This window comes from Theropithecus gelada, chromosome 19 (genome assembly GCF_003255815.1).
Source record: "Theropithecus gelada isolate Dixy chromosome 19, Tgel_1.0, whole genome shotgun sequence".
NCBI classification, from domain to species: Eukaryota; Metazoa; Chordata; class Mammalia; order Primates; family Cercopithecidae; genus Theropithecus; species Theropithecus gelada.
This window is the reverse complement of record NC_037687.1, coordinates 32460609-32488379: the sequence shown is the minus strand read 5'-3', so window position 1 is coordinate 32488379 and position 27771 is coordinate 32460609. Positions and strand designations below refer to the sequence as shown.

At 56.2% G+C, this 27771-nt stretch overlaps 3 protein-coding genes across 6 annotated transcripts; 1 reads left to right on the top strand and 2 right to left on the bottom strand.

Annotated features, from left to right (window-relative positions):
• Positions 1–8423: 8423 nt before the first annotated feature.
• On the bottom strand, positions 8424–14504 carry RPL28 (ribosomal protein L28). Of its 4 annotated transcripts, none has more exons than XM_025369041.1 (5): positions 14406–14504; positions 13939–14027; positions 13685–13808; positions 12346–12464; positions 8424–8952 (listed from the first exon to the last, which is right to left on the bottom strand). In XM_025369041.1, exons 2-5 carry the CDS (start codon positions 14017–14019, stop codon positions 8824–8826), a joined length of 453 nt encoding a protein of 150 aa, XP_025224826.1. In that variant the 5' UTR covers positions 14020–14027; positions 14406–14504; the 3' UTR covers positions 8424–8823. The 4 variants fall into 4 exon arrangements, with proteins under 4 accessions (XP_025224826.1, XP_025224827.1, XP_025224828.1 ...); XM_025369042.1 differs by lacking the exon at positions 8424–8952 and adding an exon at positions 12011–12147; XM_025369043.1 differs by lacking the exon at positions 8424–8952 and adding an exon at positions 12011–12147 and having other exon boundaries at positions 13715–13808.
• Positions 14505–15840: 1336 nt separating this feature from the next.
• Positions 15841–21413, top strand: TMEM238 (transmembrane protein 238). The gene is made up of 2 exons (XM_025369040.1): positions 15841–16637; positions 21292–21413. Exon 1 carries the CDS (start codon positions 16103–16105, stop codon positions 16628–16630), a length of 528 nt encoding a protein of 175 aa, XP_025224825.1. The 5' UTR covers positions 15841–16102; the 3' UTR covers positions 16631–16637; positions 21292–21413.
• Positions 21414–22421: 1008 nt separating this feature from the next.
• TMEM190 (transmembrane protein 190) lies at positions 22422–23845 on the bottom strand. Its single transcript, XM_025369045.1, has 5 exons — positions 23788–23845; positions 23673–23708; positions 22950–23075; positions 22782–22866; positions 22422–22693 (listed from the first exon to the last, which is right to left on the bottom strand). Exons 1-5 carry the CDS (start codon positions 23843–23845, stop codon positions 22465–22467), a joined length of 534 nt encoding a protein of 177 aa, XP_025224830.1. The 3' UTR covers positions 22422–22464.
• Between the last annotated feature and the right edge of the window lie 3926 nt (positions 23846–27771).

Here is a 27771-nt window from a genome sequence, read left to right as displayed (position 1 = left end):
TATTTCTGCACAACAGATCACAAAGCCAGTGGCTTAAAACAACACCCACTTCAGACTTCCTGTTGGAAGTCTGCACACGGGTGAGCTAGGCCCTGCTCAGTGCTTTGCAGGCTAAAATCCAGGTATTGGTTGGTTGTGTTCTTTAATCTGGGTCCTCTTCCATCCAAGTTCATGGCTGTTGGCTGATTTCGGTTCTTGTAGAGCTAGGGTCTTGGCTCCCAGAAGCTGCCCCTCCTCGGCCCTGGCAGGCCTGATTTAAGGGCCCCATTCCCTTTGAAGTGCTCTCCGATTAGGTCAGGCCCATCCATACTTAAGTGATAATGACTAAATTGCAGGGGTAAGATCCTAGCTTAGCCTTAGTTTCTGCCCTCAAGGGGAAGGGATTGTCCTGGGTGTGCACATCAGAGGGTGGGGAAACTTCCCACTCTATTAATGGGTTTAGGTTATTTAGACCAATGTCTCATTAATTTAAAAAAAAAAAAAAAAAAGGGCCGGGCACAGTGGCTCACACCTGTAATCCCAACTTTAGGAGGTGAAAAGATCACTTGAGGCCAGGAGTTAAAGACCAGCTTGGGCCGGGCGCGGTGGCTCAAGCCTGTAATCCCAGCACTTTGGGAGGCCGAGACGGGCGGATCACGAGGTCAGGAGATCGAGACCATCCTGGCTGACACGGTGAAACCCCGTCTCTACTAAAAAAATACAAAAAACTAGCCGGGTGAGGTGGCGGGCGCCTGTAGTCCCAGCTACTCGGGAGGCTGAGGCAGGAGAATGGCGTGAACCCGGGAGGCGGAGCTTGCAGTGAGCTGAGATCCGGCCACTGCACTCCAGCCTGGGCGACAGAGCGAGACTCCGTCTGAAAAAAAAAAAAAAGACCAGCTTGGGCAACACAGTGAGATCCCATCTCTGCAAAAAGTAAAATACATTTACAATAAAAATTACAAGTTCTGACCCATAGGAGGGTGGAAAACTCAAGGGCTGCTTTTGTCCTGAAGGAATTTGCCTATTCTAATAAAACTGAGGTTGAAACCTAGAACTAAACCTCTGAAACGGGTCTGACCCTTCCTTGAGCCCTTGCCTCCAGTGAAGGTCCCCCAAGCTAAGGGAGAAAAGGAACCAAAAGTCTGCCCTCCTCCCTACCTCTAGCGGCGCCGGGAGCAAAGGAAAGACAAGGGAAGAAAACCTTTCAGATTTTCAGACCAAATTCACATCACTGGCCGTCCAAGAAATCTTAAGCTCTGCATTTATCGTCAAGCATTTCTGCATGAGAGAAGCAAACAGTCCTTGCTGAAGGCAGGTGCCTGCATCCTAGGCCTCAGGGAACCCACTGAAATAATTTAACGAAGTACATAATAAAAATAATATTTGCTCTTATCCCCTGACAGAGTTCCTAAATCCCTTGGAATCTCCTGGGTATTAATAGGAGCAGTCTTTGTTCTAATGAAGTCATCTGTGATGGGGCCCTGTGTAGCTTCAGGAGGGGGTTGGTCATTAGAGATACCAAGACAGGGCTGGGCGTGGTGGCTCACGCCTGTAATCCCAGCACTTTGGGAGGCTGAGGTGGCCGGATCATGAGGTCAGGAGATCGAGACCTTCCTGGCTAACACGGTGAAATCCTGTCTCTACTAAAAATACAAAAAATTAGCCGGATGTGGTGGTGGGCGCCTGTGGTCCCAGCTACTTTGGAGGCTGAGGCAGGAGAATGGCATGAACCCAGGAGGCGGAGCTTGCAGTGAGCTGAGATGGCGCCACTGCACTCCAGCTTGGGTGACAGAGCGAGACTCCATCTCAAAAAAAAAGAACGGCCGGGTGCGGTGGCTCAAGCCTGTAATCCCAGCACTTTGGGAGGCCGAGACGGGCGGATCACAAGGTCAGGACATCGAGACCATCCTGGTTAACACGGTGAAACCCCGTCTCTACTAAAAAATACAAAAAACTAGCCGGGCGAGGTGGCAGGTGCCTGTAGTCCCAGCTACTCAGGAGGCTGAGCCAGGAGAATGGTGTAAACCCGGGAGGCAGAGCTTGCAGTGAGCTGAGATCTGGCCACTGCACTCCAGCCTGGGCGACAGAGCTAGACTCCGTCTTAAAAAAAAAAAAAAAAAAGAAAAAAAAAAAGAAAAAAGGCTGGGCATGTTGGCTCATGCCTGTAATCCCAACACTTTGGGAGGCCAAGGCAGGTGGATCACAAGGTCAGGAGATCGAGACCACGGTGAAACCCCGTCTCTACTAAAAGTACAAAAAAATTAGCCGAGCGCAGTGGCGGGTGCCTGTAGTCCCAGCTACTCAGGAGGCTGAGGCAGGAGAATGGCGTGAACCTGGGAGGCGGAGCTTGCAGTGAGCCGAGATTGCGCCACTGCACTCCAGCCTGGGCAGCAGAGCGAGACTCCGTCTCAAAAAAGAAAAATTTTAAAATACCAAGACAGAATTAGATAGTTGGGAATTTCAGCCCCACCCACCCCTACCAACCTCTGGGAAGAGAGGAGCTGACGGTTGAGGTCAATGACCAATAGTCAATGATTTGTCTAATATGCCCATGTAATGAAACCTCCATTAAAACACTAAACGAGGCTGGACACAGTGGCTCATGCCTGTAATCCCAGCACTTTCGGAGGCCGAGGCAGGCAGGTCACCTGAGGTCAGGAGTTCAAGACCAGCCTGGACAACATGGTGAAACCCCATCTCTACTAAAAATACAAAAATTAGCTGGACATGGTGGTGCATGTCTAATCTCAGCTACTCAGAAGGCTGAGGCAGGAGAATCACTTGAACCTGGGATGCAGAGGTTTCAGTGAGCCGTGATTGCACCACTGCACTCCAGCCTGGGTGACAGAGCAAGACTCCGTTGAAAAGGAAAGGAAAGGAAAGGAAAAAGGAAAGGAAAGAATTGGCCAGGCATGGTCGTGTGCGCCTGTAATCTCAGCTCTTCGGGGGGCAGAGATGTGAGGGTCACTTGAGATGGGCATGTTGATGCTACAGTGAGCTATGATCGTGCCACTGCACTCCAGCCTAGGTGACAGAGGGAAACCCTTCCTTAAAACAAACCGGGCACGGTGGTTCACCTGTAATCCCAGCATTTTGGGAGGCCGAGGCTGGTGGGGACCACTTCACCTCGGGAGTTCAAGAGCAGCCTGCCCAACGTGGCGAAACCTCGTCTCAACTAAAAATACAAAAATCAGCCAGGCATTGTGTGCATGCCCAAAGCCTCAGCTATTCAGGACGCTGAGGCAGGAGAATTACTTGAACCCAGGAGGCGGAGATTGCAGTGAGCCGAGACTGCACCACTGCACTCCAGTCTGGGCAAAAGAGTGAGACTCTGTCTTAACACCCCCGCCACTCCCCCCAACACACAACAAAATGTATAACGAGTTCGTACAAATGAATAAGAAAAAAACACAAAAAATGAAAGAAAAATTGGCAAAAACACTTAAGCACGTCACAACACAGGCAATCCAAATGGTTACTCAACACACGTAAAGGTACTCAACATCATTAGTAATTGGAAAAATGCAAATGTAAACCAAGATTGAGGCCATCACACCCCTAGATGAACAACAATTAAATCTGAGAATACCAAGTGTTGACAAGGTGGCAGAGCACTGGGAGCTCCTACAGACTCCAGTTGGAAGAGTGAGATGGTAAAGCCTGTTTTGAAACTTTGTAGTAAAGTCAAAATAAGTCAACTTATTACTCAACAATCTTTTTTGTTTTGGTTTGGTTTTCATTTACATCGAGGTTCCCTTTGTTTCTATTTCTTCACAACCATCCATGCGGGGGTAACTCCCTCCTGTGTCTCAAGCCCAAATCCCACTCTAGAAATTCACATTCCCATTTCTTTCTTTTTGTTTCTTTGAGACAGATTTTCACTACGTCACCCAGCCTGGGGTGCAATGGCGCAATCTCAGCTCATCGCAACCGCTGCCTCACGGGTTTCAAGTGATTTCATGCCTCAGACTCCCGAGTAGCTGGGATTACAGGCGTGCGCCACCAAGCTGGGCTAATTTTTGTATTTTTAGTACAGACAGGGTTTCACCATGTTGACCAGGCTGGTCTTGAACTCCTGGCCTCAAGTGACCGGCCTGCCTCAGCCTCCCAAAGTGCTGGGATTACATGGTGAGCCACCATGCTCAGCCTCACATTCCCATTTCTGACTCTACAGGACACAGGTTGTTTTCTGTAAAAAGATGGGGTATCACTATGCTGTCCAAGATGGCCTCAAACTCACGGGCTCAACTGATCCTCCCACCTCCCACCTCAGCCTCCCTAGTAGCTGGGACTATAGGCATGCACCACCATGCCCAGCTCTCATATACTTGAAAATACACAACAGATTTAAAACATTTGTCCCCATTACAAACAGTATAAACATACTTGTATATTCTAGAAACAATACCATACAGCACAAATGTAATCAAAACTAAGCAAGTCACAAAAGATACTACAGTCTGAATGCCTTCATACACAATTCATAAATAGGCAAAAATAAATTCTCCTGCTGAACATACATATGTTGGTGGTAAACTATAAAACTGTAAGAGAAAACAAGGAGGTCGAGTGTAGTGGCTCCTGCCTGTAATCCTAACACTTTGAGAGGCTGAGGCAGGCAGATGGCTTGAGCTCACAGGTTCGAGACCAGCCTGGGCAACGTGGCGAAACCGTGTCTGTACAAAAAGCACAAAAATTTTCTGGATGTGCACCTGTAGTCCCAGCTATTCAGGAGGCTGAGGTGGGAGGATGGCTTGAGCCTGGCAGGCAGAGGTTGCAGTGAGCCAAGATCATGCCACTGCACTGTAGCCTGGGCAACAGAGCCAGAGCTTGCTTCAGAAAAGAAACAGGAGGGGGACCGGGCACCGTGGCTCACGCCTGTAATCCCAGCACTCTGGGAAGCCAAGGTGGGCAGATCACGAGGTCAGGAGATCCAGACCATCCTGGCTAACACAGTGAAAACCCATCTCTACTAAAAATACAAAAACTTAGCCGGGCGAGGTGGCAGGCGCCTGTAGTCCCAGCTACTTGGGAGTCTGAGGCAGGAGAATGGTGTGAACCCGGGAGGCGGAGCTTGCAGTGAGCCGAGATTGGGCCACTGCCCTCCAACCTGGGCCACAGAGCGAGACACCGAGATACCGTCTCAAAAAATTTAAAACAAAAAAAAAAGAAAAGAAAGGGGAGGGGAAGGGAGGGGAAGGGAGGGGAGGCGAGGGGAGGCGAGGGGAGGGCAGGGCAGGGCAGGACTTTCCTAAAAGTGAGAATACTGTTTACCTCCAGCCAGGGTTGAAAACTTCGGTGGTTTTGAGGGTCCCATTTCCTGACCTGGGTATTGGTTACATAGGTGTTTTATGATTTTTTTAAGTGTATAAATACATTTTACGCACTTTTCTGTGTGTATGCTGTATTTCAGAATTTCTAATTTTAAAGTTTTTTATTTTTGCAAGGTTACATTCTTGTTGCTCAGGCTGGAGTGCAGTGGTGCCAACATAGCTCACTGCGACTTCAAACTCCCGGGCTCAAGTGATCCTCCAGTCTCAGCCTCCCAAGGAACTGGAACTACGTGTACACTACCACGTCCAGCTCATTGTTTTTGTACAGATAGAATCTCACTATGTTGGCCAGGCTGGTCTCAAACTCCTGGGTTCAAGGGATCTTCGCATCTCAGCCTCCCAAAGTGCAAGGATAACAGGCGTGTGCCACCACGCTCAGCCGAAGATTACCGTTGAGTCAAAACAGCAGGTGCAAAACGCCGTGCATGGGACACTACCAGCCATGTAAAGAAGTGGGGTCAAAAGAATACATATATATACATTTCCCCGCATTTGCATAGAGTTTCTCCAGAAAAATACACAAGAACCTGCTAACATTAGGTGTCCCTGATCAAGGGAACTGGTTGTCCCAGACACGAGAATGAGAGGGAGCCATTTCATTGTAGAAATTTTGATCTTTTTTTTTTTTCTGAGACGGAGTCTCGCTCTGTCGCCCAGGCTGGAGTGCAGTGGCCGGATCTCAGCTCACTGCAAGCTCCACTGCCTCCCGGGTTCACGCCATTCTCCTGCCTCAGCCTCCCTAGAAGCTGGGACTACAGGTGCCCACCACCACGCCTGGCTAATTTTTTTGTAGTTTTAGTAGAGACGGGATTTCACTGTGTTCACCAGGATGGTCTCGATCTCCTGACCTCGTGATCCGCCAGCCTCGGCCTCCCAAAGTGCTGGGATTACAGGCGTGAGCCACTCGCTGAGACCGGGTCTCTTTTTTTTTTTTTTTTTTTTTTGAGACGGAGTCTGGCTCTGTCGCCCAGGCTGGAGTGCAGTGGCCAGATCTCAGCTCACTGCAAGCTCCGCCTCCCGGGTTTAAGCCATTCTCCTGCCTCAGCCTCCGGAGTAGCTGGGACTACAGGCGCCCACCACCTCGCCTGGCTAGTTTTTTGTACTTTTTAGTAGAGAAGGGGTTTCACCGTGTTAGCCAGGATGGTCTCGATCTCCTGACCTCGTGATCCGCCCGTCTCGGCCTCCCAAAGTGCTGGGATTACAGGCTTGAGCCACCGCGCCCGGCCGAGACCGGGTCTCTTAAAAACAAAATAGATTTGTGGCTGGGCACGGTGGCTCACACCTGTAATCCCAGCACTTTGGGAGGCCGAGGCGGGCGGATCACTGGAGGTCAGGAGTTCGAGAACAGCCTGGCCAACAGAGTGAAACCCCATCTCTACTAAAAATACAAAAATTAGCTGGGTGTGGTGGCAGGTGCCTGTAATCCCAGCTACTTGAGGGGCTGAGGCAGGAGAATCGCTTGAACCCAGGAGGCAAAGGTTGCAGTGAGCTGAGATCACAGTGCGCTGAGGTCATGCCATTGCACTCCAGCCTGGGCAACAGAGCGAAACTCTGTCTCAAAAAAAAAAAAAAAAAAAGGTTGGCGATTGCCAGGGGCTAGAGGGAACATGAGTAGGAGTGGCTGCTTTATGGATACTGGGTGTCCATTCGGGATGACGAAATGTTCTGGAATAAGATAGGGGTTGTGGTTGCAAAGCTTTGTGAAAACTAAAAAGCACTGAATTGTGCACTGTAAAAGCATGGACTTTATGTTATGTGAATATCTTTTTTTTTTTTTTTTTTTTTGGAGACAGTCTTAGTCTGAGCCTAGGGACCAGCTAGGAGCTTCAGGGAGGAGAGAGGCCTTAGAGATGGCAGCCTAAGGAGGCTGGGGAGACTGGACAGGGCCAGATCCAAGACCTTGCTGGCCCTAGAGAAGGGTTTGGGCTTCCATTCATCATGGAGGGGGGCGTCGGCCAAGGGGGATGACACGTCTGATTTATCATTTGTAAAGATCAATTTGCTTCTGTGTAGAGAACAGCCTGGAGGGACAGCAGGAGAGCAGGCGGGTGTGGGAGGTCGATGGGAGCAGGGGCCGCTGGAGGTGTGATGCGGACATGCTAGGGATGGCTGGGCCTGGGGGAGGGCCAGGTGTTCAAGAGGAACAGAGGAGAGGGGTGCTGGGGAGCCTCTGGGGGATTAGCCATTGAGGGGTGTGTTTAAATAAATGGCTTCGTCAATGCAGCATATCCGCTGAGAGCCACCGAAAGGGGCCCGCAGCCTGTGTGTGCTGACGAGAGACAGCCCAGTGCGTGACGGAAAAGCAGCAAGGTGGAGGTTCCTGTTGCCATGCTCCACGCTGTGTAGGACATTAAAAGACGAGGGTGCGGTGGCTCACGCTTATAATCCCAACACTTCGGGAGGCCGAGGCAGGAGGACTGCTTGCGCCCAGGATGTCAAGACCAGCCTGGGCAACAAAGTGAGACCCTGTCTCTACAAAATATCTTTATAAATTAGCCAGGCATGGTGCTGCACACCTTAGACCAGCTACACAAGGGGCTGAGGTGGGACAATTGAGAGCGCCCAGGAGTTGGAGGCTGCAGTGAGCCGTGACTGCGCCACTGCACTCCAGCCCAGGCAACAGTGAGACACTGTCTCTTAAACAAAAAGATGAGATCTGCATGCATATGCGTGAAGTTTCCAAAAAGGAGAAGTGCAGGTGGCTGACTTAGGGGCTGGGATTCTGAGATTTTCTTCCCCTGCATACTCCTCTTTCATTTGCAGTTTTTTTTTTTTTTTTTTTTTTTTTTTTTTTTTGAGACGGAGTCTCGCTGTGTCGCCCAGGCTGGAGTGCAGTGGCCGGATCTCAGCTCACTGCAAGCTCCACCTCCCGGGTTTTTACGCCATTCTCCTGCCTCAGCCTCCCGAGTAGCCGGGACTACAGGCACCCGCCACCTCGCCCGGCCAGTTTTTTGTATTTTTTAGTAGAGACGGGGTTTCACCGTGTTAGCCAGGATGGTCTTGAACTCCTGACCTCGTGATCCGCCCGTCTTGGCCTCCCAAAGTGCTGGGATTATAGGCTTGAGCCACCGCGCCCGGCCACATTTGCAGTTTTTCAAGACCACATGCATATTTCACAATGAAAGATTTTAAAGTAGATGATTTTATTCCAGTAACTGACTACAAGAAAAACAAAGGGGAATCAATACAATTCCCGGGCAGAGCCAAACAGCCTGGGCTGGAAATGCAGCCGAGGACAGAAACAAACACAGGCAGGAGGCTGGGAAAGCTCACGGCCCCCCAGGACGGCAGGGCAGACCTGGAGCCACCAGGCATTACTGCACATGGATCTGGTGTCTTCCAGGTGCTCGGGGAACACGAGCATTAGTTTGTGTGCAAATGTGTCATAGGCATGTGAAGACATTTGTGATCATCTGAGTCCATCTGATCATTTATAAAAAGTCATTAATTTATTCCTACAATCAAGATTTGTGGGCACAGTGAAGCAGGTTCTGCACATTTCATCTTCTCATCAACCCTGAGTAGTAAGGTCGATTGACATGTTACAGATGAGGGTACGAAGACACATAGAGGTCAAGGAACTTGCACAAGGTTGCACAGCCACAGCAACGCAGCCCTGACAAGTGGATGCCAGCATGTCCTGTGAACAGAGCACACCTCAGTCCCGAGTCTCTGCTGCTGTGGGGAGTCTGGAGTCCCCAGCGCTCTGCACACAACTGGGCTTGGCAGCCTTCCCGGGTGCGCCCTGGGTTCACTCACCGTGCAGTTACTAGACTAAGAGCTGGAGAGACAGCGGTGAACACTCACCTGCCTTATGCAGGTCTGTGAAAGGCACTCGAAACGGCCTTTTACTTATGGGAAACTGAGGCACGGAACTACTAAATGAGCTGCCCAAGTCCCCACAGCTGGGCACAACTGGCAGAGCTGGGACTGGAACCCGGGCAGTTTGATTCCTGGCTTCTGTGAACCATTAGCCCCGAGCTGGGAATGCTGGCGGCATCACTCTTGGGGACAGGATGACCTGGGGGGTCCTTTCAGCACTTTGGGTACGTCCCCACTGCCTGGGCCTGTTGTTTCTGATGAGGGCAGCTACTAACTTTATCGGGGACCTTCCATACGTGACAAGACGCTTTCCTTCTGTTCTCCAAATTGTGTCTTTGGCTTTCGGCATTTTTACTATGGTGAGCCTGCCTGCTTATTTTAATATCATGTTTTTGGTTTAACCTGTTTTCCAATTTCCAGGCCAACAGACGTGATTTGTGTGAATAAAGCTTCAATAGACGGCCCCATCCAACACCTCCCTCTCCAAGATGAGGTCTGGAGGAGGGAAACGGTGCATCTATGTTTGCTCTGCACACTGGGGACTCCAAACTCCCTGGGGCTGAGACCAACTCTCCCCCTCCAGCCCTCTCCTGGTTCCTCCACCCCAACCCACCAGTAGCACTCAGGGACCAGACGTAGCCTCCCCAGCCCAGCCACACAGACGGGCTGGCCACCCGCAGAACAGAGGTCCACTAAGCTGGGCTGTGTTATGGATGAGACCGGGGAGGCCACACAGCAGGGAGAATTCAGACAGGGATGGAGGCAGCCAGCAGGACTCCACAGGGGGCTGGGCCTAGAGGGGCAAGGCTCCAGGGCAGGCAAGGAGGCAGTTAAAGGACAAGACCACCTGAGCAGCAGCAGCCACATCAGAAAGCCTCAGGCGCCTGTAATCCCAGCACTTTGGGAGGCCGAGGCAGGTGGGTCATTTGAAGTCAGGAGTTCCAAAGCAGCCCGGGCAAAATGGTGAAATAGTCTCTACTAAAAATACAATACTGAACTGGGTGTGGTAATACCCACCTGTAGTCCCAGCTACTCAGGAGGCTGAGGCAGGAGAATCGCTTGAACCCAGGAGGTGGAGGTTGTAGTGAGCCGAGATCGTGCCACTGCACTCCAGCCTCGCCAACACAGTGAGACTCCATCTCCAAAAAAAGTCTCCTACAAGCAAACTCTCAGGCCTGGGGGGCCTCAGGCCTTAATACATTCAATATCCCCCATTCATTCAGCATCTATTGTATGCTGGTGTGCTAGACAAACCCCTTACCCGCCAACATAAGAAAAACATGACAGACAAACCTGCCAGCTTGTTGGCTGGAAATCAGTGCTGTGGACGACAACTGAAGCAGGTGCGAGGGGCAGGCCTCACGAGAAGGTGCCATTTACTAAGGTGAGCAGTGAGCTCTCCTTATGAAGGTGGAGTCCCAGTGGAGTGAGGCAAGCCATAGGTGGGCCTGAGTGGGACTGGGACAGCGAGGGTCCTGAGCAGATACCAAGTCACCCAACTCAGTCCTACAGCAACCCCTCAATCCAAGTTAACAGACCCAACTAAGGGAAGGACAGAGGATATGATAATCCACAGCAGACAGGGGCTGGCAAGAAGTGGTCAGATTTGCTCTCCTTCAAGCTGGGCAAAGCTGGAGCAGACAGGTCTGAGGTCGGAAGGGCAGTTGTCTGCCCCAAAACGCAGGGCTCCCAGCCCTCTATGACCCCAACCAATGGCAAGTCAAGGCCGACAGTCCCTTTACTCTGTCACAAGGCCATGGGTAGTCTCAGACAGGGAGTAAAGTCCTTCTCTAAATCGGGTACCCCAGGATGGCCAGAACCAGGGGTGTCCTGGATGCTGGATCCTCGGTCCCTGGCAGTGGTTTACAGGTGCCTAGCATGACTCTTTCCCCATCCAAGCCTCTCTCTCGAGTGTCACGCTGTCTTCCAGGCTGGACTGCAATAGTGGGCTCATGGGCTCACTGCAGCCTCAAACTCTTGGCTCAAGTGCTGCGCCCACCTCAGCCTCTACTCAACCTCTGAGGAGCTGGGACCACAGGCAGCACACCAGCGCACCCAGGTAGTTTTACTTTACAGACTGTCTGTCACTATGTTGCCTAGGATGGTCTCAAACTCCTGGCCTCAGAAGCTGTCATAAATGGTAGGGAGCAAACAGGCCAAAGAAAACAGGAGGACTGGGCAATCAGGACAGCTTGGGTGACAGGGCGGCCCAGGAGTGGCCACTGAGTTGATACCTGAGACAAGAGCCAGCTCAGAGAGACTGGGGAGGGATGGGGACAGCTGGAGGGCTGGAGGGCTGGAGTAGGGGGACGATGCTAAGGCTGTTCAACGTCCACTGGCTGTACCCTGGGGTTGCCACCTCCCTTACGGGTGTGAGTCACTATCCAGCAAGCTGCCCATCTCAGAGACGAGGCCGCATCAACCAAAGCGCATCCCCTCCACGCGTGGCTGTGCCCTCTCTCTGCATGTGAGTCACCTTCCTCAGGTGATGCCTGTCGTCCCCCAGGTCTTGGGAACACCCCAAGTCCCCAAACCCTGCTGCAGCACCAGGGCCCAGCCCTCAGCCCGCACCCTTCTGGGTTAGAAAACGCCTTTCTGCTTCTCAATGGAAGCCACTGCCCCAGCTGGGATTCTTCAGGCCACCTCACAATGGGACAGTAGGTCTCAGTAACAAGTCAGCAAGCTTTTTCCATGAAGACAATGACCCTTGCCCCAACCAGGGCCAAGGCAGCTCAGCTACCCCACCTCTCCTCCATGGCCAGCCATCACCTCCAGATGGACAAGGTGACATGCAGAATTCTGATGACATGGCCTGAATGACAACACACAGGGCCAGAGCTCCCCACAGCGCTTCACAAAGGGAGGCCCAGTCCAGGCAGGTGAGAAAGCCAGCTGACTCTTTATTGCTTTGGGGGCAGGGGGCTCAGGAGCTCTTGGTAGGGCGGGTCCGCTTCCTCTTCACCATCACAGGCTTCTGGCTGCGCAGGATGGCGCTGGCCCTGCGGATGGCTGCCTGGAGGGGGGTTGGGGTGGGGGCAGAGCAAGGCTCAGCTCACACACTCCACAAGCTGTCCCCTAGGCCCATGCTGGGGGTGGGGAGTAGGTTGAAAGCAAGAATCCATCCCTCTCCAGCCCATATGCAACCAGTAGTGGGAGGCCCTTCCCCATAGCACGGGCCACCCCCCCGCCTGACCCCCAAACCCCAGCTCACCATGCGCAGGTCGGGGCGGTACTTGTTCTTGCGGATCATGTGTCTGATGCTGCTGAGCGTGGCGCGAGCATTCTTGTTGATGGTGGTCCGCACGTAGGAGGTGGCAGGCTTCCGCTGGCCTGGTTGGGGGTTAGGGAGGTCCTGGGGTCAGTCCACCTAACCTGCACCTTTAGCGCAACTCGCAGGTGTGGACAGTCTCACACTGAGAAGCTGAGCACCCTGGGCCCATGGCAGGCGCCCGGACAGGCCAGCAGGTAGCTGTTTCCCCACCTGTCCATTTAACAGAGGCTCACTCATCACAGAGTACTGAGGACACAGCTTGTCACACTCATAGCCCAATTCTGTCCACCACGAAAACACTCCTTTCTCATGCCAGGAAGCTGCTGCTTCAGTTAGGAGCTGATCCAGGTCTGGCCAGAGCCCACACTCCTGGCTATGAACAACTTCCCAGGAACCCCAGGCCCATCCCCACAGCAGTGGTTAAACATCAGCTTGGCTGAGAGACCCAGCCTCACTCAATCCAGTCCCTTCGTCTAGGAAGGGCCACCCATGTATTCGGCAATCCAAGAGGGGAAAGCTTTCAGGACACCCCAAAATGGGGTCCCCAGGTGCCAAGCAATTGCCTGCTCTCTGGACTACGTGTCCCTGAAGCAGGAGGATCACTAGCCAAGACTGCGTTTGCTGCTGCCATTGAATCAATGGACCCTTGGCTCTGAAGCAGTTCCAATCAAGGACCTGAGAAAAACTCACTCTAAAAAAAGAAAACACAGCCCTGGCAAGAACACATGTGAAGCTGGACTCCTCGTCAGTCGCCCCCGACTCCCATGAACACTCAGGGACTCCCTCAAAACGGCCTGCACCTGACAGCAGAACGTATGGAGTGGGGTCCTCAAAACCTCTTCTCTAACCTACACAGGCGGAATGGGGGTCAAATGGCTGCGACCAACCCAGCCTGTTCCCTTCTAAGTGTGGCAGCGAGGGCCCCTCCCCTATTGTGCCTCAATTTTCCCACCTGTGGGATGAAGCCATCCATCGCCACCCTGACTCACTTTCAGGATTTCATCTGAAAACATCAACCCCGTGCCTTCACTCTCAACCACCACCGGGGAAGTTCAGGTCCTTTTTTGTTTCTCCACTTTACAGGTGAGGACACAGGCTCAGACGCGCGCGGCTCACAGACAGTCGGCCGAGAGCGAAACCGGTTCCCAGACCAACACCCTGGCGCCAGGGATGCCCGCCGCAATGGCAGTTATCACTCCTCCTACCTGACAGTTAAAAAATCACAGCTCCCTGCCCGGGGAAACGGGCCGCTCTCTGGCCCAAACCAGACAAAACTCACCGGATCTCCGCTTAATGACCACCACGACGCCTTTGCCGTCGGCTGCCGGCTCCACGCCCACGGTCTTGCGGTGAATCAGCCCGTTGTAGCGGAAGGAATTGCGGGCCTTCAAGTTATTGGGCTCCTGGGAAGGAGGCGGCACAAGGAATCGTGAAGATGGGACCCGGAGACATGAGAAGGTCCCGCCCGCTGACCCAGAGACAGGGACCCAGGACCCTCCTCCCGCAGGAGCCACGCATCCGGGCCCCACTTACAGTACTGTAGGTCTGCTTATTCCTCTTGATCAGGAAACTGGAGCAGTTCCGCACGACCATCCATTGCAGATGCGCAGACATGGCGGCGGCTGCGGGGAAACGGGCACGTGGAAAGCGTCAGACCCTGAGAACTAAACCGGCGTTGGGCCGGGGGCCCCGCTAGGACAGCAGACGAAGTCGGCGACTGGGAACGTGGGTGAATGGGAGACCCCTGAGGGCAGACAGCCGCCTAGAACTCCGTCGGGCGGGACTAAGTGACCTAAGGCGGCGGGACCGAACTCAGGCAGCCGAGACTAACTTCCGGGAGAGTGAGGGGAAAAGAACTTGAGAATTCACAACGACTTCAGGGGTGGGGCTGGGGTCCGCCAAGGACCCTTGAGGCGCAAGGGGAGAAGGCAGGCACAGGGCTGCGAGGGAGTGGGCGGCGGGCGCGAGATGGCGGCCACACCAAGAAGACGGACCCTCACCTCCTCTCGCAGCGGCGACCCGAGACGGAAAGAGGTTGGGAGGAGGCGGGACGACGCCTTTAATACCGTACACGCATTTCCGCTTCCTCTCTGGGCGGGCGCAACGGGAGTTGTCGGTCCCCACCTCCGAGGCGGCTCGATGATATTCGGCTACTTCCGCCTACCAATCGCTCAACGCTCGGGAATATTCGGAACTCTTCGGTTAGAGAGCCGAGAGCGTGTTCCGAGGACCGTTCGGAAGTTTTCGGAACTCCACCGCTGGATTTCTGAGTGGCTCCAATTCGAGAGGTCCTGGGACCCACGCCTCATCGTTGTCTCTCCGGTATTGCTCACCCAGCGCTTGTCACTGTGATTGGCATATGATGGGCGCTCAACGAACGTTTGTTCTATGAACGAACTGGTGAATGCGTGAACTATTTAAGCCTAGCCCCGGCACCTTTGGATATTTCCGGTCTTCGTAAGCCCTCGCGGTGATGGCCAATGAAGGCGCCGAGGCCCGCTCGGGCATTTTCGGAACCCTCCGGAAACGCTCTTCGGAGAGGTGTGTCTGTTCGGAAACATTCCGTCTTCATTCGGAATCTCTCGGCTAATCTCGGCAGCCCCCATGCAGTTCGCCCTCCCCAGAGTTTTCTTGAAATAAAACTTTTGGACTGTTTAAGCCTGGGGAGAACCTACACGGAAACTTCTCGCAGACTGCCACCCCAGGGGAGCGCGGATGCCCTCTACGGGAGAGTTGTTTGGAGGGAGGGAGATTTGCATGTGGCTGCTGTTGGCTCCCCTTAGGATTCTGTAGATTTGCCAGTCCTCTTCCCTGCCCTCCACCTGTGCCTCCAGCCTGCAGTGTGCCTGTCACACCCCATCAGCTCCCTGGGAGGTTATGATCCGTTGTCAGGGCCACCCTAAAGGGGCAGGAGCCTTGCCTGATATCTCTCTGTGTCCTCGACCTCACCCACGCGGCATGGTGCTGGGGAGGCCTCAGAGACTCCTGCTGAACAAAAGTAACGAGGGTGCCTGTGTCACCTCCCCAGGGCTCCTTAATTTGTGGTTACACCTGGGAACTCCTTGGGGCAGGGGCCTCGTCTGGTCCATAGGACTATCCATAGGACAGTCGGGGTTCGCCCAGCCTTCTCCACGGGTGCGCTCTGGACCTGATGGGTCTCGTCCGTCTTTGTTCCCTTGGCTTCATTCGCTGGGCACACAGGAGACTCCAGAAGACACGCTCTGAGTAAAGGAAACTCAGCTTCCGCTGAGCCCCGAGCTTCCCCCCTCTTAGACCATCCCGACTGCTGGTTCTCGAGTCCCAGAGCTCCTAGGCGTCTAAGGGCCTTGTCTGATCTGCACTGTCTAATCTGCACTGGCTTCGGGAGGCGGACACTGAGCAGAAATAACGCCACGCCCGGCTCCGAGTGTCCCACGCTGCCACCACTGAAATGCCCTGATTTTTGACCATGTGTGACCTCCCTGGGTGGCACGGCCCCTGAAGCACCCGTGGCTGTGCCCCTGGCTACCACCGGCGCAGGCCTCTGAGCAATAATAGCCCCTGCACGGAAACCACGGCCGGGGTCGGTTTGCGCCCAGCCGGGCTCAGGTGACCAGGCGTGAGCTTGGCACACCTGGCGCCGTCCCCTGACCCCGCCCCGGGCCGGGCCGCACCCCGGAACGCTCTCTCTGGACGCCAGCGGCGGCGGTGCAGGGCCATGGCGGCGGTGCCAGCGGTGTGCGCCTCGCAGGGGACCCCGCCGGGTGCACCGTCCGCGCCGGCCGTCGCGCCCGCACCCGCGGCTGGCCTGGGCCGCTGCCGGATGGCGCTGCTGCTGGCCGTGGCGCTGGACGTGGCAGGCATGGCGGCGCTGTTGACTGGCGTGTTCGCGCAGCTGCAGGTGCGCGGCCGCGACTTCGGGGACCTGCTCATCTACTCGGGCGCGCTGCTGGTGTTCCTGAGCCTGCTGGGCTGGATCCTCTGGTACACCGGCAACATCGAGATCTCGCGCCAGGAGCTGGAGCGCGACTACGGCCTGCGGCCCTCGGCGCTCGCCCGCCTGGCGCGCAAGCTCTCCCGCCGCTGGTCGGCGCCCGCCGCCGCGGGCCAGCGCCCCGCGCCCGGCTCCCGGAGAGCGCGCCGAGCCGCCCGCGCGCCCCCGCCGCCCGCAGGCTCCCGCCGCGTGCGCCTGCAGCTCGCCACGCTCGAGGCCGGGCCCGGGGCGGCGGGCGCGGGCAGCGAGTGAGGCCCAGGTGAGGGGCGGGCGGGGCAGTGCGGGGAGACGGAGGGACCGAGGGAGGGACGGGAATGGAGACAGACGGGGGAGCGATGGACAGATGGAGACACAGAGCGGCCATGGGGAAGTAGAGTCCCAGGGCGGGGTGGAGACCGGGACGGGCAGACTCTGGCGGAGAACCGCAGAGACAGCAGGCACCGGTGCAGACGTGGGGAAGGCTGTGAGACCCTGCCGCTGGAGATGGGAAGTGTGGGGGCCGAGTCACACAGGCCCCCCGCCCGGGGAGAGCCACACTTGCCCCAGCCTCCGGGTGCACCAGGCCTCATTTTGTTTTGTTTTATTTTGTTTTGTTTTGTTGTTGTCCTTTGGGGTTGTTTTGAGACAGGATCTCTCACTGTCACCCAGGCTGGAGTGCAGTGGTGTGATCTCAGCTCACGGCAGCCTCGACCTCCTAGCCTCAAGCAATCCTCCCACCTCAGCCTCCCAAATAGCTGGGAGTACAGGCGTGCACCACCTTGCCGGCCTAATTTTTGTATTTTTAGAAGAGACAGGGTTTTACCATGTGGGCCAGGCTGGTCTCGAACTCCTGAACTCATGCGATCTGTTCTCCTCAGCCTCCCAAAGTGCTGGGATTACGGACGTGAGCCACCGAGCCCAGCCCAGGCCCCGTTTAATCCTCTCGATGTAACTGGGTCTCCGAGGTCACTACTATTACCATCCCCATTCTGCAGTGGAGGAAACTGAAGCTCAGAAAGGCGCCACTTTTGCCGGGCGTGGTGGCTCACGCCTGTAATCCCAGCACTTTGGGAGGCCGAGGCGGGCGGATCACAAGGTCAGGAGATAAAGACTATCCTGGTGAAACCCCATCGCTACTAAAAATACAAAAAAAACTGGCCGGGCGTGTGAATGGCGTGAACCCAGGAGGCAGAGCTTGCAGTGAGCTGAGATAGCGCCACCGCACTCCAGCCTGGGCGACAGAGCGAGACTCCATCTCAAAAAAAAAAAAAAAAAAAAAGGCGCCACTTTTGCCCAAGGCCACACAACACGTAGGTGGAGGAGCTGGGATTCTCCTGACCTGTAGTCCTAGGAAAGGAGGAGTAAGAAGGACCAACTGAGGCAGGAGAAGGGAAGCCACAACACATTCACTCCCCTTTCCTCTCTACCTTCTATCTCTTTCCTAATCACACCTTTCCAGCTAGCTGCCTCTGCTCAAAGACCTACTGTGGCTCCCTCTTCACCGAAGCACTCACTGGCCTGTGGACGCCCCCCCCATATTTTGGCCCTGTTTCTCCTGCCTCTCTGCACTAATGATGTCTCTCAGTCCACAGATGGCCAGTTGGTCCTTGTTCCTGCTCTTCTCTTTACCAGGAGTGCCCTTGGCTGTCTTCACACCACCCAGAAAACTTCTCACGTGTTTAAGATTTAACTCAATTTTTCTGGCCTTCTCTGGGTGTTCATATTGTCTGAGCGACCTCTCTTGCTGCTTGTATGACCATGTGCTGTGTCTACGTGGTTACTGTCTCTCCCACCTGACAGGGAGTGCCTTGAGGGTAAGACCTAGGTCCCTAGTGTCCTTGGTCCTAGCGTTGCCCAGCAAAAAGTGTGAAATCAGGAAAGGTTGATGGTTGGGTAGGGAGGTGGAAGGATGGATGGATACATAGATGGAAGAATGGATGGCTGGATGGCTGGATGGGTAGATGGACGGGTGGATGGATGGATGGATGAGTTGATTGATGGATGGATGGGTGAATGGATAGATGGGTGGATGGGTAGATTGATGGATGGGTGGGTGGATGAGTTGTTTGATGGATAGATGGGTGAACGGATGGATGGATGGGTGAACAGATAGATGGGTGGGTGGATGGATGGGTGAATGGATAGATGAGTGGGCGCTGGATGGGTGAATGCATGGGTTGGTTGATGCTGAGCTGTGGTTGGATCGATGGCTGGATGGGTTGTTTAATGGGTAGATGTGGGTAGGTGGTGGATTGGTGAATGGACCATGAATGGATATGGTTGAGGAGGGAGGCTTGCCTGATAAAGGGACAAGAGCCTTTCCTGATACTTCTCTGTGTCCTCGGCCTCACCCATGCAGCATGGTACTGGGGAGGTCTCAGAGACTCCTACTGAACAAAAGGAATGAGGGTGCCTGTGTCACTTCCCCGGGGCACCTTAACTTGCGGTTACACTTGGGAACTCCTTGGGGCAGGGGCGTCGGCTGGTCCGTAGGACTATCCATAGGACAGTCGGGGTTCGCCTAGCTTGTGCGTGCTCTCTGGATAGATAGGTAGATGATGAATGGGTGGTTGGACAGATGGTTGAGGCTGAGTGATAGGTACACAGATGAGTGGATGAATGCATTTATTGGCACATGGATGGATGGGTGACTGAATCCATCTCTCAAATAGGCGTTTGGTAAAAGAATTAAACTCTACTATCTTAGGACATTTTATGTAGGTAAATAATTAACTTTTTTTTTTTGAGACGGAGTTTCACTCTTATTGCCTAGGCTGGAGTGCAATGGCACAATCTCGGCTCACTGCAACCTCTGTCTCCCGAGTTCAAGCAATTCTCTTGCCTCAGCCTCCCAAGTAGCTGGGATTACGGGCATGCGCCACCACACTCGGCTAATTTTGTATTTTTAGTAGAGACGGAGTTTCTCCATGTTGGTCAGGCTGGTCTCGAACTCCTAACCTCAGGTGGTCCGCCAGCTTCAGCCACCCAAAGTGCTGGGATTACAGGCATGAACCACCACACCCAGCTAGAATTAACTTTTCTCCTATGCATCCAGAATGCTTCCAGTTATATATTATTCTTTGTGAGATTTGAAGAAGTAGTCACCCCAGTTATACGCTACATGCTGTGGTTCAGTGGAGGAACTGGTGTAAGAAAGCATGAACATCTGTTTGCATAGGTGAAGCGTAAGCTAACATGAAACTTGACATAAAATGCAAAAGTAGGCCGGGCGCGGTGGCTCACGCCTGTAATCCCAGCACTTTGGGAGGCCAAGGCGGGCGGATCACAAGGTCAGGAGATCGAGACCACAGTGAAACCTCGTCTCTACTAAAAATACAAAAAATTAGCCGGGCGCGGTTGTGGGCGCCTGTAGTCCCAGCTACTCGGGAGGCTGAGGCAGGAGAATGGCGGGAACCCGGGAGGCGGAGCTTGCAGTGAGCTGAGATCCGGCCACTGCACTCCAGCCTGGGCGACAGAGCGAGACTCCGTCTCAAAAAAAATAAAATAAAATAAAATAAAATAAAATGCAAAAGTAAGCACCTGTAGTTACTGTTACTTTTGGAAATCCTGGCTGAGCACAGTGGCTCATGCCTGTAATCCCAGCACTTAGGGAGGCCGAGGTGGGAGAATTGCTTGAACCTGGGAGGCAGAGGCTGCAGGGAGCCAAGATCAAGCCACTGCACTCCAGCCTGAGCAGCAGAGCGAGACCCCATCTCAAAAAAAAAAAAAAAGAAAAGAAAATCCCTTATGAGGTCGGGCATGGTGGCTCACACCTGTAATTCCAGCACTTTAGGAGGTCGAGGCAGGTGGATCACCTGAGGTCAGAAGTTCGAGACCAACCTGGCAACCATGGCGAAACCCCATCTCTACTAAAAATACAAAAATTAGCCAGGCGTGGTGGTGGACACCTGTAATCCCAGCTACTAGGGAGGCAGAGGTTGCAGTGAACCAAGGTCGTGCCACTGCACTCCAGCTTGGGCAACGGAGCGAGACTCCATCTCAAAAAAAAAGAAACGAAAATCCTTTACGTAGCTTAAACATCTAGCACAGCTGCACAGGCCTCCACTCTTGGAGCCTCCACCAAAGACTCAGACCACACTGACTCGAACGTAGGCCCCACTTACAAGGAAAATGGGCCTATTGAAAACCAAAACTCTTGCTTACTGGGGAAAGCGAGCAGCTTCCAGCACATGGAAGACAGAGAATCTGAATTTGAGCAGAGGGACCCACAGGTTCTAGCTCTGGTAGCCCCCACAACCTCTGAGACCACCATGAGTAGCCAGGCAGAGCCACCCCCATCGCTCTGTTGTCCAGGCTGGAGTGCAGTGGTACAATCACAGCTCACTGCAGCCTCGACCTCCTGGGCTCAAGCGATCCTCCCACCTCAGCCTCCCAAGGAGCTGGGACTACAGGTACCAGAGACGGGGTCTTCCTATGTTACCCAGGCTGGTGTCAAACTCCTGGGCTCAAGTGATCCTCCTGCCTGCAGCCAAAATGCTGAGGTGAGGGTCTGAGATGAGGGCCACCATGCCTGGCCTCCCTCTGCCTCTGTCTTCTCTGTGTCTGCCTGTCTCCCTCTCTCTCTCTTTGTCTCTGTGTCTCTGTCTCCCAGGTCTCTTTGTCCCTGTGCTTCTGTCTTTCCCCTCTGCATGTCTGCATCTCCCTCTCTCTTTTGCATCTCCCCGTTTCTGCCTCTCCCTGGCTTGCATTCCCAGTCTGCTACCCATGGATTCCAGTGCGTTAACGGCACACACGCATGCACACACTTAGCAAATGGGGGCATGCAGGGACGAAGGAACAAGTGTGTGGGTCCATGTGAGGGGCAAGGGTGGGTGGACAGGGCTCCCTGCCTCTGCCTCCCAGGCAGAGAGCCCGGAACACAGGGATGCGGGGGGGTTCCTGAGCCGTCACTCACTCCACCCTCCCTCCTGCAGACAACCCCTCGGCTCCAGCTGTCAGGACCGGACTGCAGTGTGCAGCTGCCTCTACATCCGTGGCCAGCAGGACGCTCCCTGTCCCCCCTCCCTCCTCACTTGGATAAAAAGCAGATTTGCCTCAGCGCTGCATGTTTGTCTGGGAGAGGGACCCTGCTGGGGTGGGAACGGAGACAAGATGGCTTGCTTCCTTCTAGCACACAGGTGGGCCTGGCCACACCTGAGGTGAGGCTGCCCCTGCCCTGGGGAGACCGGGAGCCCTGGGGATATAGGAGCCCAGCCTTATACTGGCCCCTTCTCAGAGGGGACCAGGGAGGGGCCTGGGGGATAAGGATCTCAGCCCAGACCCCTCCACTCTACCCCGACATCGCTGTGTGAGTTTGGGTTCTCTGAGAAGCAGACACGGAGACAAATTGGACTTGCAAGATATTTATTGGGGAAACACTTTTGAAGGGTAGCTTGGTGCAGGGAGAGGGAGGGAGGGATGGGTAGGACGAGTGTTAGACTGTAGCGCACCTCCAGGAAAATTGCCACTGGCCACTGGGGAGTTGGGAGCTGAAGTCATCGTCCATGAGGGAGGCCCTTGCCCTTTGAGAAGGCGCCTGTGCCTGGAACCCCCACCCCTTGCCTCGCCATGCTGTTACTGGTGGAGAGCAGCCCATGGTAATCTAGGTGTATCCGGGGTGGCGGCGGGGCGGGGGGGGGGGATACTGTCGGTCACTGGCACTCCATGGAGGAGACTGAGGGGCACGTTTCCATGGCTGTGGCATGCTCCTGCCCCTGCCCAGTCCAGGCACCCCTCAGACCCCGCCACCCCCACATATCCCCAACTCCCTCATTTCAGACCCGCACTCCAGCACTCGTACACCTCTACCCCCTCAGTCCAGGGCTCCCATGATCACAGCCCAGGACACCCCCATGAGCGCAGATCCCCCTCAGCTCAGATCCTCCCCACTTACCTCCCAGATCTCTCTCATTCCAGGGTCCCCCTCAGCTCACACCCCCATGGCCACAGCCTGGGGCCCCCTGAGCTTCCATCCCCAAACCCCCTCCAGCCCCCACCTGTTACCCTGGCCTCTGTGTGCGCCATGCCCCCTGCTCCCCACAGCTCTCAGAGACGAGAACACGCATCCGTCCGCCATATCTGTATTGAGCAGTCCCCCGGGGACGCCCCTAATCCTCGTCTTCCTCGCCCTCCGTCTCCTCACCCTCTTCTGTCCCTTCCCCCTCGGTGGCCCCCTCTGCATCCTTGGACTCTTTGGACAGGGCGACCGGCGCGCTGCCCGCAGACGGCGTCTTCTTGGTCCCTCGGTGCTTGGAGAGCAGCGAGACTGACTTGGACAGGTCGCACTGACCCGCCAGGAAACCAGGCATGTGCAGCACGTCCCGGCGCTTGGCCCACCTGCAGGGAGCAGACGGCTCAGCCCCTGCCCGCGGCCGGACCCTCCCCTTGGGGGTGCAGGCGCCCGCCCCATCCCAGGCCCACTCGCCAGAACAAGCAGATGCTGCAGCTCAGGAGGAGGAGGCCGCCGCACGCCCAGCCCAGCGCCCACATGTGCTTCCTCCGCATGTTTTCTGGACAAGGGAGGCAGGGTTCAGACCCGGGGCTCCCGGCCACCACACCCATGCCCCAAGGACCTGGGACCAGGAGCCCTCACCGTCTGGACGCTGGTGGTAGCAGACCCCATCACGGTAGCAGCACCGGAGGCGCAGGCAGAGGTTGGGGCTCTCGATGGCCGCCTGGCCCCCGCAGCTCTCCCGGTCCCATATGTCACCCTCACAGCCTGGGGACCAACCGCCAGTGGCTTCATCACCAGCTCCTCCTCCTTCAGACCCAGGGGTCCAGGCCCCAGCCCCTCCTCCCTCAGACCCAGGGGTCCAGGTCCAGCCCCTCCTCCCTCAGACCCAGGAGTCCAGGCCCCCAGCCCCTCCTCCCTCAGACCCAGGAGTCCAGGCCCCCAGCCCCCCCTCCCTCAGACCCAGGAGTCCAGGCCCCCAGCCCCTCCTCCCTCAGACCCAGGAGTCCAGACCCCCAGGCCCTCCTCCCTCAGACCCAGGAGTCCAGACTCCCAGCCCCTCCTCCCTCACACCCAGGAGTCCAGGCCCAGCCCCTCCTCCCTCAGACCCAGGAGTCCAGGACCAAGTCCCTCCTCCCTCAGACCCAGGAGTTCAGGCCCAGCCCCTCCTCCCTCAGACCCAGGAGTCCGGGTCAGTCCCTCCTCCCTCAGACCCAGGAGTCCAGGACCAAGTCCCTCCTCCCTCAGACCCAGGAGTTCAGGCCCAGCCCCTCCTCCCTCAGACCCAGGAGTCCAGGCCCAGCCCCTCCTCCCTCAGATTCAGGGGTCTGATCTGGGCGACCCAGTATTTCAGCCGCTGCTCACTCCATGGATAGAAGAATCCCTGGATTCCATTTCCGTCTGTGAGAGAAAGGGCAGTGTTAGGGCTGTGCAGGGCCGGGCGCCCCTCCTCAGCTCCCCGGCCTCACCAGCCCCTCACCTGCCGAGCCCTGCAGGAGCAGAAGCAGGCCCAGCGCTGGGATCCCAGAGCCCAACATGTCGCCTCCCCAGACCCCTGGGGTCGCTGTGGGAAGAGGCCTTACGGGACATCACCCCAGTAACCGGCCGCGCCCGCCTGCCCGCCAGGCCCCAGGATTCTGAGTTCTGTTGCTAGGGAGTCCCCGCGGCAACGGGAATGAAGGGGGGTGGGGGGGCTTCACACCAGCCTGGCCATGCCTGGTCTAGGGTGTTGATTCTTTAGGTACCTGGTGGGGGGGGGCGTCTCAGGTTTAGAAGAACCTCCTTGGCAACTTACGGCGGGGATGAGAAGTCTGGGAGGGCGCGGGGGGTCTGGGGTGTGTCTCCACATCACCCAGGGTGCCCTGAGGGGTGGGGAACTGGGAGGTCTTGCGAGGGAATTCCTTTCCTTAGGAAAGTGATACCTGAGAAGGTGGATTCGGGTGGCCGGAAGGCTCAGGAAACCCCGTTGCTAGGGAGTGTTTTGCCTTAGCAACCAGGGGAAGTGGGGCTGGGAGACACAGAGGCCTCACTGAGCCCCATTGTTGGGGAAGGTCCCCCCCCACCACCCCGGCAACAAGGAGACCTTGGAAGGAGATGAGACAATGGGGGCCGGAGCCTAAGTCCAGGGGACCCCGAGAGGCTTTTCGTCTCAGGCACGCCAGGCCTGCTGTCTAGGGAATGTTTAGCAGGAAGGCCATAGGGCTGGGCGCGGTGGCTCATGCCTGTAACCCCAGCATTTTGGGAGGCCGAGGCAGGAGGATCACCTGAGGTCAGGAGTTCGAGACCAGCCTGGCCAACATGGGGAAACCCCGTCCCTACCAAAAATACAAAAATTAGCTGGGCGTGGTAGTTACTTGCCTATAATCCCAGCTGCTTGGGTGACTGAGGCAGGAGAATTGCTTGAACCCAGGAGGTGGAGGTTGCAGTGAGTCGAGATCGTGCTGCTGCACTCAGCCTGGGTGAAGGAGTGAGACTCTGTATCCAAAAACAACAACAACAAAATCAAAACACACACACACACAAACAAAAACAGGGAAGGGGACAGGCCATGTGGCCCCTGCTGAGATTTGAGGGCCTGGTGGGCTGGAGCTGCTCGAAGACTATGATGGTGGCTTCTGGGCAGGGAACCTCCATATCCCTCCTAGATCTGTTTCCCCATTTGTGAACAGAGGTTAGAGGGTGGAGGGAGGGAGTCAGTCAAATGGAGATCCGGAAGCTTCCACATTGATTCCCACCCTCCGCTCCCCAATGACTGGGAGGAAACTTGGCTTCCAAGAGGAGGAAGCCGGACTGAGGGACTGGGTTGGGACCATAACCCCTACTGCACCCCAAATCATCCAGTCAGCTTTGCAGCACAGTGAGAAGGGAGTCTCAGCTCCCCTGGGACAGTCTCTGGGCTGGAACTGCTGCATCTGAGGGAAAAGGGGGTTGGAAACTCAGACACCTGCATTAAAGGGAGAAGGGACTGGGGCCTGGACTCCTGGGTCTGAGGGAGGAGGGGCTGGGGGTCTGGACTCCTGGGTCTGAGGGAGGAGGGGTTGGGGGCCAGGACTCCTGGGTCTGAGGGAGGAGGGGCTGGAGGTCCCAGACTTCTGGGTCTGAAGTAGGAGGAGCTGAACGCTGGACTCCCAGGTCTGAAGGATGGGGCTGGGAGCCAGAATTGGGTCTGAGGGAAGAAGGCCTGGGGACCTGGACTCCTGGGTCTGAGGGAGGAGGGGCTGGGGGCCTGAACTTGTGGGTCTGTGTGGATGGTCCAGGAGCCAGACCCATTTCTCAGGAAGCCCCATGGGGTGACTCCCTGTGTTGCCCATCTCTCCTGTAAACATCCTGGTGGGTACTGAGTGGGCCCTGGGCTGCCTTCGTCAGAGATGACACAGGTTAGAGGGGCCTCTGCAGGGGGCCGGGGGTGGGGGTCAGAGGGGTTGTGGGGCTGAGGCCTGGCAGCTGCTGACCGTTTCCTGTGTCAACATCATCTGGACCCACTTCCCAATTCCCGGGATTCCTCAGGGATCAAGGAGGGGGTGGGGGGTGGGGCCGCCTGGCCTTGGACCGCGGCTTGGGACTGGGGGGGCCCCCGCCGTCACGGCCCTCACCGCTAATGACAGGTTTGGGCTGCCTCTGTGGCCAGCCTGCCCCGTCACCCCCCAGAGGCCAGACAGGACCCCCCAGGGACTGACAGACGGACACACACACAGCCTGGGACCTGCTGACCTCACACCCTGCTGGCTCAGCTTCCCCCCGGGGCCGCGCGGGAGCCAGGACTCCCTGGTCATCCCCCACATCCCCGTGGCTTCTCCCCAGTGTCTCTGACCACCCCAGGCTTTGTGCCCCGGCTGCCCAGTCTGTTTCCGAGCCCCCAAGCTGGTCTCTAGCTTCCCCTGGGTTCCACAGCCCTGGCTGCTTCCTGGGGCCTTTGTCGCCCCTGTCTCTCCAGCTCTGTTTGTCTCTGTCATCTGTCACTTTCTTGGGATTCCCTAGTCCTGCCTCCGGGTCTCTTTTCCGATCTTCATCTCTTTCTCTCTCTCTTTCTCTTCTTTTCACAGAAGTAGCCCAATGTGTCCCACCCTGATCTGGGCACACCCAGGAGTTGCCAATAACTCCCAGCCCCACCACTCTGCACCCGCCCATCTACCTGCACCTCCTGCAGCCACGCTGTCGGGATGGAGTCTGAGCCCACAACCCAGGGCTGATGACCCAGACAAGACAGGAAACTGGCAGCAGCTGGGACCCCGGATTCGTCCCAGACCCATGACCTTCCCCATACATGCTCCCCAAAGTGTAGAAGGGCCACAAGATTCTCCTCTACCTTTCTTGAACTAGAATTTAGGGCCCGGACTCCTGGGTCTGAGGGAGGAGGGCCTGGGGATCTGGACTCCTGGGTCTGAGGGAGGAGGGACTGGGGGCCTGGACTCCTGGGTCTGAGGGAGGAGGGGTTGGGGGCCTGGACTCCTGGGTCTGAGGGAGGAGGGCCTGGGGGCCTGGACTCCTGGGTCTGAGGGAGGAGGGCCTGGGGGCCTGGACTCCTGGGTCTGAGGGAGGAGGGCCTGGGGCCTGGACTCCTGGGTCTGAGGGAGGAGAGGCTGGGGGTCTGGACTCCTGGGTCTGAGGGAGGAGGGGCTGGGGGCCTGGACTCCTGGGTCTGAGGGAGGAGGGCCTGGGGACCTGGACTCCTGAGTCTGAGGGAGGAGGGTTTGGGGACCTGGACTCCTGGGTCTGAGGGAGGAGGGCCTGGGGGCCTGGACTCTGGGGTCTGAGGGAGGAGGGGCTGGGGATTGGGCTCTGGTCCCTGTAGGGGGACGGGGCTGGCATTACCAGAGCCCTGTTCTTGCTCCCCAGCTGGCCCCAAGCCAGTCCCCTATCCCCTCAGGCTAGTCCATCCCCCAAGCTGGTGGCCTGAGTCACCTTGGCTGGCCCCGCCGGTCTGGGGGGGTCTACGTCAGCTCTCCCCTCACTGACGCAGCCTTGGGCCCCCCACACTGACTCAGCCGGAAGCAGGCCCCCTGAGGGGCGGAGACCCAGTGGTCAGAGGCCTGGGTCCCAGCAGGAGCCGGTGCTGGGGAGGGCCCCTGGGGGGCCCTGGAAGGGGTGGCTGTGACAGGCCAGAGAGAGGGAAAGAGTTCTTACCTGAGGCGATGAGGTCATGCCTCCACCGTGGTGGCATTGCTGCCTCCACCCTGGCCTGCGGGTCCCCTCCCCCCGCACACCTCTACCGCCTCCACCTCTGTGCAGCAACGACCAGGGCTCTGGCCCCTGGCCCCAGTTCTGGCCACTGTCTCAGTGTCCCCACTGTCCCGTCTTCACCCCACCTTGCTCCTGCGTCTCCCTCATCCTCCCCGTCTCTCTCAAAGGCAACATCTTTTTCTCTGTGTCCCTGATGTGTTCATAAAAACTAACGCGGGGAATAAGGATGGTTAGCACTGACTTTGTGCTTCACGTGAACGAGCTCACTTTATCCTCATCGTGG